This window comes from Pituophis catenifer, unplaced genomic scaffold (genome assembly GCF_029215685.1).
Source record: "Pituophis catenifer annectens isolate HBS135680 unplaced genomic scaffold, rPitCat1.0.hap2 SCAF_13, whole genome shotgun sequence".
Taxonomy (NCBI): Eukaryota; Metazoa; Chordata; class Lepidosauria; order Squamata; family Colubridae; genus Pituophis; species Pituophis catenifer.
This window is the reverse complement of record NW_027256893.1, coordinates 4,486,841-4,500,520: the sequence shown is the minus strand read 5'-3', so window position 1 is coordinate 4,500,520 and position 13,680 is coordinate 4,486,841. Positions and strand designations below refer to the sequence as shown.

Genomic DNA, 13,680 nt, shown 5'->3' with positions numbered 1-13,680 from the left:
GGCATGGCTAGTCTAGTGAAGAGAAGGACTAGGGGAGAAAGGATAGCAGTCTTCCAATATCTCAGGGGCTGCCACAAAGAAGAGGGAGTCAAGCTATTCTCCGAAGCATCTGAGGGTAGGACAAGAAGCAACGGATGGAAACTAATCAAGGAGAGAAGCAACTTAGAACTAAGGAGAAATTTCCTGACAGTGAGAACAATTAATCAGTGGAACAACTTGCCTCCAGAAGTTGTGAATACTCCAACACTGGAAGTTTTTAAGAAAATGTTGGATAACCATTCCTCTGAAGTGGTGTAGGGTTTCTTGCCTAAACAGGGGGTTGGACTAGAAGACCTCCAAGGTCCCTTCCAACTCTGTTTTTCTATTCTATACAAGGAAGAAGAGAAAAAGAAAGAAAAGGGGAGCATTGACTTCCAACTCTTCCTAGCACAGTACAAGATAAACACATTCCAAGCTCCACTTTTGGCGTTTACACATTAATACATAACTAGCCATTTCTACAACACCAAATAAGTCAATAAGATCAAATAAGATCAAAATTTCATTTTTTTTTCTTCACAAGCACAAATTCCAGAAGTGATATCCAGATCTTTGAGGAATGCCATCAGAGAAGAGGCACATTCTGGGTTTTCTTGTGTGCCAGGGGAGAACAGAACAACCGGGGAAGAGCTAAATCTTTCTCCTCCTTTTGACCTACTCAGGCTGATCTCCCAGAGGCTTCAGCAAATGCTCACTTACGTTCAGCATCTTCGCTGCTTTTCTTCCTCCATGGCTGCATATTCAGCGGCTAGAGATTCATAATACTTACCTAGCTATTTATCTGAGCAAGCAATTAAAGGCACTGGATTAGAAACCAGGAGGTGTTGAGTTCTAGTCCTGTCTGAGGCACCTCACCAGCTGAGGGACCTTGGGCTAGTCCCCATCTCTTAGTCCTGGGAAGAAAACTTCCAAAAACCTGGCCAAGAACAGGGACTTCAACTCCCATTATATCCTTTCCAGCTCTATCCTGAATGAAGGAGAAATTTTCTTGACAGTGAGAACAATTAACGAGTGGAACAGCTGGCCTTCAGACGTTGTGAGTGCTTCATCTCTGGAGGCTTTTAAGAAGAATTTATACAGTCACTTATCTGAAATGGTGTAGGGTGTCCTGCCTGAGCAGGGGGCTGGACTAGAAGACCTCCAAAGTCCCTTCCAGCTCTATTCTGAATTTGAATGTGGCTGGGGAATGGTGGGAGTTGAAGTCCACATGTCTTAAAAGTTGTTGGGAACCACTGCTCTAGATTATGCTGGAACTATGCTAGAAGCAACCTGGAACTAAGGAGAAACTTCCTAACAGTGAGGACAATCAACCAATGGAAAAGAAATTGCCTCCAGAAGTTGTGGGTGCTCCATCACTGGAGGCTTTTAAGAAGAGTCTGGACAGGCATTTGTCTGAAATGGTATAGGGTCTCCTACTTGAGCAAGAGGTTGGACTAAAAGACCTCCAAGGTCCCTTCTAACTCTATTATTTGGAATGGAATGGAATGGAATGAGAGTAGAGTAGAGTAGAGTAGAGTAGAGTAGAGTAGAGTAGAGTAGAGTAGAGTAGAGTAGAGTAGAGTAGAGTAGAGTAGAGTAGAGTAGAGGAGAAGAGAAGAGAAGAGAAGAGAAGAGAAGAGAAGAGAAGAGAAGAGAAGAGAGTAGAGTAGAGTAGAGTAGAAGAGAAGAGAGTGTAGAGTAGAATATAGAATAGAGTAGTAGAATAGAATGGAATGGAATAGAGTAGAGTAGAATAGAATAGAATAGAATAGAATAGAATAGAATAGAATAGAATAGAATAGAATATTGGAGTGGAGTAGAGTGGAGTGGAGTAGAATAGAAATGGAATGGAATGGAATAGAATAGAATAGAATAGAATAGAATAGAATAGAATAGAATAGAATAGAATAGAATAGAATAGAATAGAATAGAATAGAATAGAATATTGGAGTGGAGTAGAGTGGAGTGGAGTAGAATAGAAATGGAATGGAATGGAATAGAATAGAATAGAATAGAATAGAATAGAATAGAATAGAATAGAATAGAATAGAATAGAATATTGGAGTGGAGTGGAGTAGAATAGAAATGGAATGGAACAGAACAGAACAGAACAGAACAGAACAGAATAGAATAGAATATTGGAGTGGAGTAGAATAGAAATGGAATGGAATGGAATGGAATGGAATGGAATGGAATGGAATGGAATAGAATAGAATAGAATAGAATAGAATAGAATAGAATAGAATAGAATAGAATAGAATAGAATAGAATAGAAGCTGGAAGGGACCTTGGAGGTCTTCTAGTCCAGCCCCCTGTGGAAGCAGGAAAACCTAGACCATCTCAGACATGGTGGCTTTTGTTAACCACTACTCCCACCCCACTTCCGCAGCCACCTTGCAGGCAGGGAATCTCTGGTGCGCACTGCCCTTTTGTTGGAAGTTGACACCGTGCAGCCTCTTCTGTGACTGGAGGGGCCGGAGAACCGTTGCGTCTGAAGGACTCACAACCCAGGAAAAGAGAGAAAAGGGCTGGCGTGGAAGAGGCAGGTCGGAGAGGGCCCGCTCTGAGCAAAGTGCCTTTAAGAGATACTTTAATTTTATGGCCTTTTAGAAAGGGTTTTGTTTTTTGTTTTTGTTTTTTAATTTGGATGTGTGCTTCTCTAGCAATAAAACACTGAAATGTCTGTCAGACAGATTGATTCTGCTCCATCGAAAAGACGAGGCAGCTGCTTCTCTCTCTCTCTCTCTCTCTCTTTTTTTGTTTTTCCCCCTTTCTTGCAAAGAAAAGAGGGGGGAGGAGGAGGAGGAGAGGGAGGATATGATTTTTATCTTCTTGTTTTATTGGGGAGGCCGCCATTAAATCAAAGGAGAATAATGGAGCCTTCCTCGGCACCCCCTCCGAGAGATCCCCCCACCCCCCCGCCTTAAATAATGCATGCTTTTTCCAGTAAAAAGCAGATGAAGTCAGGTAGCTGCGCCCGAGAGAATGCAAGGCAAGAGAGCTCTCTCTCTCCATTCAGGCTTTGTGGCTTTGGATTGGAAACCCCGCACATAAATTTTCTCAGGGTGAAACTTAATGCTGGGAAGATCAGGGAGCTCACCATGCTGAGAGTGCCCAATTGAGGAGGCCAGCCGAATAAAGGCCTGGAAACATAGGAAGAAGGGCTGCAGGAATTGGCTGTGGCTAATCTAGAGAAAAGAAGGACTGGGGGGGGGACACACATGATAGCAGGATTCCAGTATTTTGAGAGGCTGCCACAAAGAGGAAGGGGTCAACTTATTTTCCAAAGCACCAGAGGGCAGGACAAGAAGCAATGGTTGGAAACTAATCATGGAGAGAAGCAACCTAGAATTAAGGAGAAACTTCCTAACAGTGAGGACAATTAAGCAGTAGTACAGCTTGCTACCAGAGATCATGGGCGCTCCATCACTGGAGGATTTTAAGAAGAGACTAGATAGTCATTTGTCTGAAATGGTATAGGGTCTCCTGCTTGAGCAGGGAGTAAGAATAGGATAGGATAGGATAGGATAGGATAGGATAGGATAGGATAGGATAGGATAGGATAGGACAGAATATAAAAGAAAAAAGAAAATATAGAATAGAAATAGAATTAGGATGGGATGGGATGGGATGGGATGGGATGGGATAAGTCAGGACAGGACAGAATAGAAGTAGAATAGAATTAGGATAGGATAGGATAGGATAGGATAGGATAGGATAGGATAGGATAGGATAGGATAGGATATAAAAGAAAAAAGAAAAAATAGAATAGATTAGAATAGAAATAGAATAGAATAGAATAGAATAGAATAGAATAGAATAGAATAGAATAGAATAGAATAGAATAGAATAGAATAAGCTGAAGGGACCTTGGAGGTCTTCTAGTCCAGCCCTCTGCTCAAGCAGGAGAACCGAGAAGACCTCCAAGCTCCCTTTCCAGCTTCTATTCTGAATTTGAATCTGAAGTCTGCTTGCAAGCTTTAAAACCCAGATTCTCAATTTGAGAACGTGGGGACATTGAATAGTTCTGGATATGTCTTTATTTGCTGCTGTGTCCCCAGCCCGAGGGCCATGATTAAAAGAGGAGCTACTGTAGGAATGACCGCTTGTTCTTGCACATTCAATCTAGGTCTTAAATGTTTCAGTATCCCGTCGGCATCTTCTGTCTTTGGACTGACTCTGTAGAGCAGCCCTGGGGGCTGAAGCAGCTTGACCTACTTCTCTTTTTTTGGGGGGGAGGGGTCTTTGCATCTTCCGTCTTTTTCATTTTTTTGTAACAACTTGCTTGCTAACAAGGCCTGGAGAATTCAGAAGCTCACCCTTATCCTCATCCATTCTCCATCTTTTTCGTTGCTTCCCAATTGCATTGCCTCTGAGCCACATGCACGTACATTAAATACCATATTTTTCGGAGTATAAGATGCACCTACGTTTTTTGGTGAGGAAAAGAAGAAAAATAAATCTCCCTCCGCCTCCCAGCAATTTTGCCTCCTTGCAGCAAACAGCCTGCTTTACTTTCATTTTCGCTTTCAGCATAGCTTGATTAGCACAAGGAAAAAAAAAAATCTGCTCCAGCAATTTACCTCTTTGCAGAAAGCAGCAGAGCCCTGTGCAAAACAGCTGAGAGCAAATCAGCTGAGAGTCGGGAGGCCAATCCAATCAACTTGTGATAATTAGGCTGTGCTGAAGCTGAAAGGAGCTGTTTCTTCTTGCTGTTTGCTGCAAGGAGGTAAATTGCTGGGAGGCAGAGGCCAAAGGGTGGGGGCCAGTGGGTGGGCAGGGCTACATTCGGTGTATAAGACGCACCTAAATTTTTACCCCCTTTTAGGGGGGAAAAAGGTGCGTCTTATACTCCGAAAAATATGGTAGCTGCTAGTATCTGCGATCAGGGGAAAGCATTAGACTTTTATTTATAATTAACGAATGTCCAGGGTGATGTAAATCCTTCCATCAACCAAACCCTCCTCCTATCCCATTTCTTGAAGGGACAAACAAATGACCTTCTGTTGTCGCCTAATGGATTCAGAGAAAAGTTTGATTTAATCAAAAATTGTTTTGTGCTACTGAAAATATTGGAGTTTGGGGACCGGGGGGAAGATTGTCCAGATACAACTTTATCAGCTAGTTACACCCTCTTAATTGGATGACATTTAAATATAAAGGAATAGTTTTGGAAGCAAGTGGGCCCCGACCTATTTATATCTCTTTAATCTTTTTATGGGAAAGACTGGTTTCTTTTCCAGAATTTAAAGCAATGTTTCTCAACCTTGACAACTTGAAGATTCGCGGATGTCAATTCCCAGAATTCCCTATGCAGCTCGGTTGAGACTGTGTTTATCCTTCTTTTTATTTCTTCGTTTTTAACTGTTGTGAGCTGCCTAGAGTGGCCCCCACAGTGACATTGGCAGCAGATAAAATTAACAAATCTTCTTTAAAAGATAAAAGCGAAATCCACTCACTCAATACGAAATCTCCAGAAACTTGAAATTTGCCACATACGTTCCTCTTGGCTTCTAGGTGCTCGCTAAGAAAGAATTTTTTGAAATGACCATCAGATCATCAGCATTTCATAATACAGTATTATATTCACACGCTCTGATGCTAAGGAGTTAGACATTCTACTCCTCCTCCCCACCTGAAAAGAACTCTGTTCCAACTGCCAGTTGCCTTACATTAACACGCTCTGATGCTATGGAGCTACACATTCTACATTAAATTTCAGGCTTTAAGTGTCAATTTATCACGCCCGATCACATAGTTTCGAAGCAAAGCACAGGCATCCAGCTAGTAAATAAATATGGCAGGAGCACTGCAGGCTGGTCCTTCTCTGTTTCCAGGGCGGCCCCGTGGGCCAGATCTAAGCCCACCATGGGCCAGATCCGGCCCCCGGGCCTTGAGTTTGACACTCCTGCCATAGAATATCACAGTTGGGGAGTGTTGTGGCTCCGTTGCCTGAGCCTGGGCTATTGACAGATGCAGACTCTGAGAGTGAGGGAGAGGAGTTGGCAAGGCCTCCCTCTCCAGGACCCTCCTCTCTGGCAATGCCTCCGGAGGACACCGAAGGCCAAACGATAGACCCAGAGCCAAGCACGTCCCCGCAGCCACAGGTGGACAGCGACGAAGTAGATAAGTGCTGGCTGAACCCTTGGCAGTGGCGCAGGGGAGAAGCGTGCACAGCAGAGGGGAAGGCATGCCAGAGATTAGCTGAGTCACTGGACCACACCCACAGGGTATAAATGTGGGTGTGGTGGCCGGTTCAATTTGTGACGAGCAAAAACTAGAAATAATCCATGATCTCTGCGTTACTGGACTTCTGCCTGCCTTGTCGGACTGCATTTGGACTAATCCTTGTATTGTTGAAACTTTGCCTGCTTTATCGGAATGCTTGCAGTCTAATCTTTGTTTTGTGTGAGTAAAGTCTGAATTGGCAGCTAGCCACTGTGTTGCTGCCAGCTTTATCTTCAAAGACTTTGTTGTGTGGCTTATTAACTCTGGGCCGTCTGTGGGGGGGGGGGTGTGGGACAGGGACAGAACAGGGAGCCATGGCCCCTTTATTATCTGTGGACCTCAACTCCCAGAATTCCTGAGCTAACAGTTGAAGTCCACAAGTCATAGAAGGGCCATCGTTCCCAACCTTTGACCTAGATCAGGGGTGTCAATCTCTCATCATCACGGCGGCATGATGTGACAATGCGGGACTTTTTCCCCCTTCTCTAAACCGGGCAGGGGCAGAGCCAGCACGTGATGCATCCAGCTTGCGGCCCAGAGTTTGACACCTCTGTCCTAGATCAGAGGTCTCTAACCGTGGCAACTTTAAGACTTGTGGACTTCAACTCCCAGAGTTCCTCAGCCAGCTTTGCTGAGTGAGGAATTCTGGGAGTTGAAGTCCACAAGTCTTAAAGTAGCCAAGGTTGGAGACCCTGCCCTAGATGAAGCTTTGGGTGATCCAAGATGGCTGTTCTTAAACATTTAATCCTCTTTGGGCACCAATGCTTGCTTTCCCATCTGCTTAAACGTAATTGTCAAAATGCATGTTAAAATATCTAAGGAGGCTTCTTCTTCTTCTTCTGTTCTGTGGGACAGACTTCGCCGGCAGCAGAACCTGCCTCTCTTTGGGAAGATCCGTGGGTCACGCTTTGGTCCGGACGAGCCCGGAGATTGTACCAGCGACTTGGATGAAGACGAAGACTTGAAAATCCAAGTTCCGTAGCAGCTAGTTGTCCAAGCCTGGAGTTACTGAAGGTTGCATCTAAAAGGCCAGGAAGTTGTGGAGCTGAGCTCAGTGGCTCTTGGGCGAGATAGTTGCTTGTCCCACCTTTGAGCCTCTTCTTTCACCTGACTTGAAAGAGCTTGACTTCAGCTCTAGACAGATAACGTCAGCTGTCATGCGCTGGTCTTCATCAGAAAAATTGTGGAGAAGTTCTGAGAAACTTTCTTGAAAGTCATATCCCCGTTTCTCCTTTTTCTTCTCCTAGTTCAGCCTCAATCCATCAAACACCACTGAGACTAACAAGCGCAAAATACTATAAGCTTCACGTAACCCAAAGCAGTGGGAACCATCTCCTCCTGGCATGGAGAGAATATGTTTAACCACACCTCTACAGCCTTAATTTCTCTCGCATTTAAACTTTCCGCAAATGCTACTTCCCTTGAACTTTCTAATTCTTCAGATCCATGATTTGGGGATGAGCTCACCTGAAGCAGCAGCCAAGGAGGGAACCAAAATGTGGGAGAGAACAAGTCATGTTCTTTGTTATCAGAGGTCCCGCTGAGTCCATCACCTCTTTCCCCCAAACCAACCAGTTCAAGATCTTCTGACATACCCATCCCTCTGTATCTCATGAGGTCTGAAGAGAAGACAATGGAGGCACCAGAAAATCTGAGAGGTGGATTTTTCCATCTTGTTAGCCTACCTTTTTATATATATATATGTACGTGTAAATATATATATGTTTTGTATGATAACATTGAACTAGCCATGAAATTCCTGCCTGTCTACAGGAGAAAAGATAAGAGTGAATTCTTGATATGCTGTGTCTCAAAGGCTTCGTTTCAAAAGGCAAGTGGACTTTTTTTGAGGAAGAAGAAGACATTTTGCTTCTCATCCAAGAAGCTTCATTCAGTTGTGTGATAATGAAGTCATCAAATGGATAAAGCTTCTTGGGTGAGACACGAAACTACTACTACTACTACAACTACTATTACTACTACCACTGCTGCTGCTGCTTCTTCTTCTTCTTCTTCTTCTTCTTCTTCTTCTTCTTCTTCTTCTTCTTCTTCTTCTTCTTCTTCTTCTTCTTCTTCTTCTTCTTCTTCTCCTTCTCCTCCTCCTCCTCCTCCTCCTCCTCCTCCTCCTCCTCCTTCTCCTTCTCCTTCTTCTCCTCTTTCTCCTCCTCCTCCTCCTCCACCTTCTCCTTCTTCTTCTTCCAGTTCACTTCTGAGACAACTATAACCTGGATGACTTGAGAATCTCCATAGACATTGATATGCTATGATTAACCATCTGCTTTGTGCCAAAAGATCTAAAACATCCATTTGTGGGGGAAGGGGCAATGGCATATCAATTTCTTTCCCAGCTGATGCCTCTCCAGTCATTAGTTTTTTAAGAGCCTCCAGTATTAAACCATGGTTATGTAGCTTTCTCTTAACAGGCTGCCCTCCAGGCGATCTTCTCTTCCTCCTTCTCTTCCTCCTCCCCATTTATTTTAAATCAAGACAAGTCCTTAAAATGAGGAGAAAGCCACAAGAGCAGCTCTCTTGGGCTTTGGCCCACAGGATCCATTCCTGGATCTTCTGTAGATCTTTTTTGATGCCTCCTGCAGCCATTCTCAAGAGTGTTGGGCCACAGTACTTCTATTACACATTCTCTTGCATTTAGCAGCTACTCAACAGATGGATTTCTAGACACCGTAGGCCTTGGACCTACATCACTGCTACAAAGTGTGTGTGTTATTGTGGTGCTTGCCAAAGGAAAATGTTTTATCATTTTCCTTCAGCCATCAGAGTGGCTGAATTCCCAATAGTTCTCATCCCACCACTGGTGGGAGTTTAGCATTCTACCTGAACATATGCCTTATTCACACTTGGCACTGTGAAGTCATGGTTTCAAATTCCAATCATCTACAGTTGGTTGAATTCACGTAGGCTAAGCCAACATTAAACCTCACTATAGTTTGACATATTGGATGGAGCCAGCCCTTGTATGGGGATGGGGGTTTCTCTTGCTAGTTGGAGGTTCTCCATATCAGGGGTGTCCAACCTTGACAACTTTAAGACCTGTGGACCTCAACTTCCAGAATTCTGGCTGGGCAATTCTGGGAGTTGAAGTTCAGAAGTCTTAAAAGTTGCCACGGTTGGACATCCCTGCTCTATAGTAAAGGCCGAGAGTCAGTCCTTTTCAACCCTAGGAAGAAGACAGCGGTAAGCCACCTTTGAAAAGATTGCAAGTTTCCATCCAAGCAATTGCCCATTGACGGGCTTGACCAAAAGAACTAAAATTATTCTCATCTCAGCTCCTCATCCTAATTCAACAAGTTTCATCTTCTTTATCAATGTGGGGCGTACTTTACGCCACATGTTTTAATGTCCAGCTCCTCCTGGAGTGGTTCCTCTAGAACAGGGGTCGGCAACACTCAAAGAGCCGCAAAGGTCCTAACCGGAAGCCCCCCGTTCAATTCTGGAGCCGACCGGAAGTCCAGTTGCCCCACCATAGAATCTCCTCCTAGCGCAGCGTCCTTTTTTCCTCTGCCGACCGGAAGCCCAGTTCCTGCACTATAGAGTCTCCTCCTAGCATGGCGCCTTTTTTCCTCTACCCAACGAAAAGCTCTATCAATTGTGGAGCCAACCGGCGACGGAGCCGCAGCAGAGGGATGAAAGAGCCACATGCAGCTCTAGAACTGCAGGTTGCCGACCCCTGCTCTAGAAAAACCTTCTCAAAAGTTCGGGACTGCAGCTCCCAAAATTCCTCAGACCGCTTTCAGAAGGATTCTATTGCTTGGGAATTCTGGAGGTCGAACTTCCAAATACAGCTCAAGGACCCCTTCGGAGGGTTGGAGAAGGGGTTCTAGAGGCCAAGACTTTGTTTTGCCCACAGGACTCAGTCATGCCGACTAAAGATGTCTGACAGTTTTGCAAGGTGCCGTCTTCTTCACCCAAGAAGCTCAATGCAAAATCTGGAGCGCCAACTAAGCTGAGCAGGGCAAACTCACAAACGGGGCCGAGCCGCTCGATAATTTAACCTCAAAGAGTGAGGAAGCTCTCGCGGGGTATCATTTTGCAGGATCACAAAGTAAATAAACAATTTGATCACCAGCAAAATGCTGTCTACCTACATTTTTGATCCACGTCATAAGTTTCAAATGAAAGCCGAGGAACATTTCCAAGAATGTTCTTTGTTAGTTCGTTAGTAATTCTTTGTTAGAATGTTTGCTTAATATCTCTGTCCCTTCCCAGTTCCACTCCCACCTACTTTTCCTTCTCCCATACTTCCTGCTTTTCCCAAAGAATTCCATGTCCTTTGCATCTGCAAGTTCATTTCTTGAAATCTGGAGAACTAAATAACTAGTTGGGAAATACATGACCACACTGACAATTTGCTCTGCGTCGGTTGTACTATTTAGAACAGTGATTTTCAACCTTGGGCACTGGAAGAGGTGAGGACTTCAACTCCCAGAATTCCCCAGCCAGCTCAGCTCAGCTTGCAGGGGAATTCTGGGAGTTGAAGTCCCCACCTCTTCCAGTGCCCGAGGTTGAGAAACACTGAGTTGGAAAACTGGGAATCCTTGTTGCGATACAATTTAGGTTTGTTTGGTACCGAACGCACAAAAATCTTATTTGTTGCTGATCTGGTGCTCTTTCCGAAGCTGTGAACAGATGTTGAGTGAAACTCCAGGACGTGAAGGTCTCCCACAGGTACCATTGACTTCACAAGCTAAGAAATCGTTTGTTCAACTTTGTTTTTTTTTTGGTTTTTTTTTTTAATAAAACAAGAATTTATACTAAATGCGTTGGGCGGATTTGATCACAGAGAGGGAGAAGGGGCGTACAGGAGTGCTCGACTTACAACAGGGCATTTAGTGATCGTTCAAAGTGCACCGAAAAAACCCTTTTTCACACTTATGACCGCTGTAGCATCCCCAGGATCACGTGATCAAAATTCCAGATGCTTCACAACTGACTCAAATTTATGACGGTTGCATTGTCCCAGGGTCACGTGATCACCTTTCACGAACTTCTGACAAGCAAAGTCAATGGGGAAGCCAAATTCACTTAACAACCATATCCCTAACTTAATGACCAATCAGTCCACAGCCCTTTTATTTTTCCTCCTCCTCCTCCTCCTAAACCCCCTCCTAGCACTGATGGGGTTTCCTAGTTTGGTAATGAAACGTCTGTGAGAAAACAATCAAGCCCAGAGACCACCAATGAGCCCAGAGTCCTTTTCCTTTGTCCCCCCGCCCTCCTCTCCTCCTCCCACTGATGATGTTACCTAGTTTGGGTAATGAAACCTCCGCGAGAAAACAACCAAGCTCAGAGACCAACAAGGACTCTTCATTTTGCTTTATATTTGCATCACAATCCTTGGCCAGTAGGCTGTCTTGCCATAACTACGTTTGACGGTCGGGAAGGTTTGTTTTTTGTTTTTTGTTACTGTCTGGGGGGATTTTCAGCGGGAAGGGAGAGGGCTCATTGGAGGAGACTTCTAATGATGGATTTGGTGGGGGGGGGGACACCAAAAATTCCACTTGATAGTGTTCTGCCCCAGCTACAGACCCCAAAAAACGCAGCACACACAAAGTCCTTTCAAACCTTAGTTTACTACAACAACGGCTGTTAATTAATTGCATTAACAGCCACCAAGAATTCAAAGAATAATAACTGAAAGCTTACTATGGTTGGCAGAATGCCCAGAAGCAATTTGCAGGAAGCTGATAAGATAAGCAAGACAAGACCCGAAGGTATGTGAACGAAGTTGTTCCCTGCAAATTGCTTCAGTCGGCGTTCCTCCTTAAATAGGCTAAGGGAGTGGCCAATTAGCCCCAAGCCTTACTCTCGAGGAGACCTCCTCCTGAGGAGCCACTCCTGCCTTTTGGCAGCTCTGCGCGCGCCTGTGCATCGAGAAGAGGCTCCTCCTCTTCGTCCTCTTCACTTAAAGGAGCTTCTGGAGGTTCTGAAGGCCCTGGCTGAATCCCCGCCTCTGGCACCATATCTTCTCCAGCGTCCTCATTGTCCGACCACACCAGCCTCCTCGCTGTCGGAATCAGCTACTAGCTGCACAGTCCACGTACGGGCCACAACAGATAGTCTCTCAATCGATATTCTGACAACCTCAGATTCTTCTTCCTTCCTTCCTTTCTCCCCGGTTTTATTTATGCGTAGGCACCCACACGGGGCGTGTGCCTTTCAAAGGATCCTTCCTCTCCCGGAGTTGCCCCATGAATAAAACATGGAGCCTTGCAATTACCAGCTCACACGGAGGCTTCCTCGGCTTGACAGCTAATATGGCTTTTGGAGAGGAGCCCAAAACGATGCTTAAAAATTAAGCAATAATGGCCTGTGATAATAGTTCTGTAGCAAAGCTGGAGTTTGTGTTTCCACCACGGCAGAGTGATAGAACGAGTGTGAGCTCACTTCCTCCCCGCACTGAGATGCAGGAGCGTGCAAGGGCTCTCAGAAATGGTTTCCAGGGAAACCACGGGACGGACTTTTTTGGATATGGACCGCCTTTGCGAAGAGGGGAATGTGTTAAAAAGGTGGGAAGATGCTGGCAGACTGTATATCTACAAGGGGTCCTTGCCTTACGGCCACAACGGAGCCCCGAATTTCCTAAATGGCTAAGCAAGAAAGTTTTTAAGTATTAAACAAGTTTTATTGATTTTTTTCTTTCGCATCCATATATATTTTATGAACAGAGTATTGACCAAATCCTATTTTATACAACTTGTCACATCCCAATATGATTTACATATTTCGATTTCTGCCAAAATATTCTTTTTCCCTACTTTTTTATCCTAGCTTAATACCTTCTATACTTATTACATAAACAGTATCACCATCCGCCCTTCAAATCCTAATTTCTTAACATTATTATCTTATCTTATCCATTGTTAATCATACATACTCTCTTTTAACTTTCATATTAATTCATTCTTCATCCTAAAAAATTTGAGTATGCTCGGGGTTGTTCTTCTACCATTCCATCTCCCTTATTTTACAACAATCCTTCTTCTTCTCTCTTTCCCTTCCCTCCCTCCCTTCTATCCTTTTCTACGTTTTTCTTTCCTCCTCTCCTTCCCCTTCTCTTCTTCTCCTTCCTTTTCCTCTACAGGAAAGTGAGTGAGTGAGCAAGAAAGTTTTAAAGTGAGATTTTTGTCCTCTCGCTTAGGCCAGCTAGGCAGAACTACCGGTAGTCCTCGACTTACAACAGTTCATTTAGTGACGGTTTGAAGTTACAACGGCACTGAAAAAAGGGACTTATGAACATTTTTTCACACTTACGATTGTCGCATGATCAAAATTCAGATGCTCGGCAACTGGCATGCACAGATAGTCCTCAACTTATGACCACAATGGAGCCCAACATTTATGTTGCTCAGTGAGACATTTGTTAGGGGAATTTTGCCCCATTTTATGAACTTTCTTGCCACCGTTGTTAAGTGAATC

General features: G+C 44.3%; 1 protein-coding gene across 1 annotated transcript in view; it reads left to right on the top strand.

Moving 5' to 3' along the window:
* CCDC102A (coiled-coil domain containing 102A) overlaps positions 1-7,283 on the top strand; it is a 38,042-nt gene extending 30,759 nt beyond the window's left edge. Inside the window, exon 8 of the mRNA XM_070952993.1 lies at positions 7,102-7,283. Within this exon, the coding sequence (XP_070809094.1) occupies positions 7,102-7,228 (127 nt within the window). The 3' untranslated portion in view covers positions 7,229-7,283. The remainder of the gene's footprint in view (positions 1-7,101) is intronic.
* Positions 7,284-13,680: the final 6,397 nt, after the last annotated feature.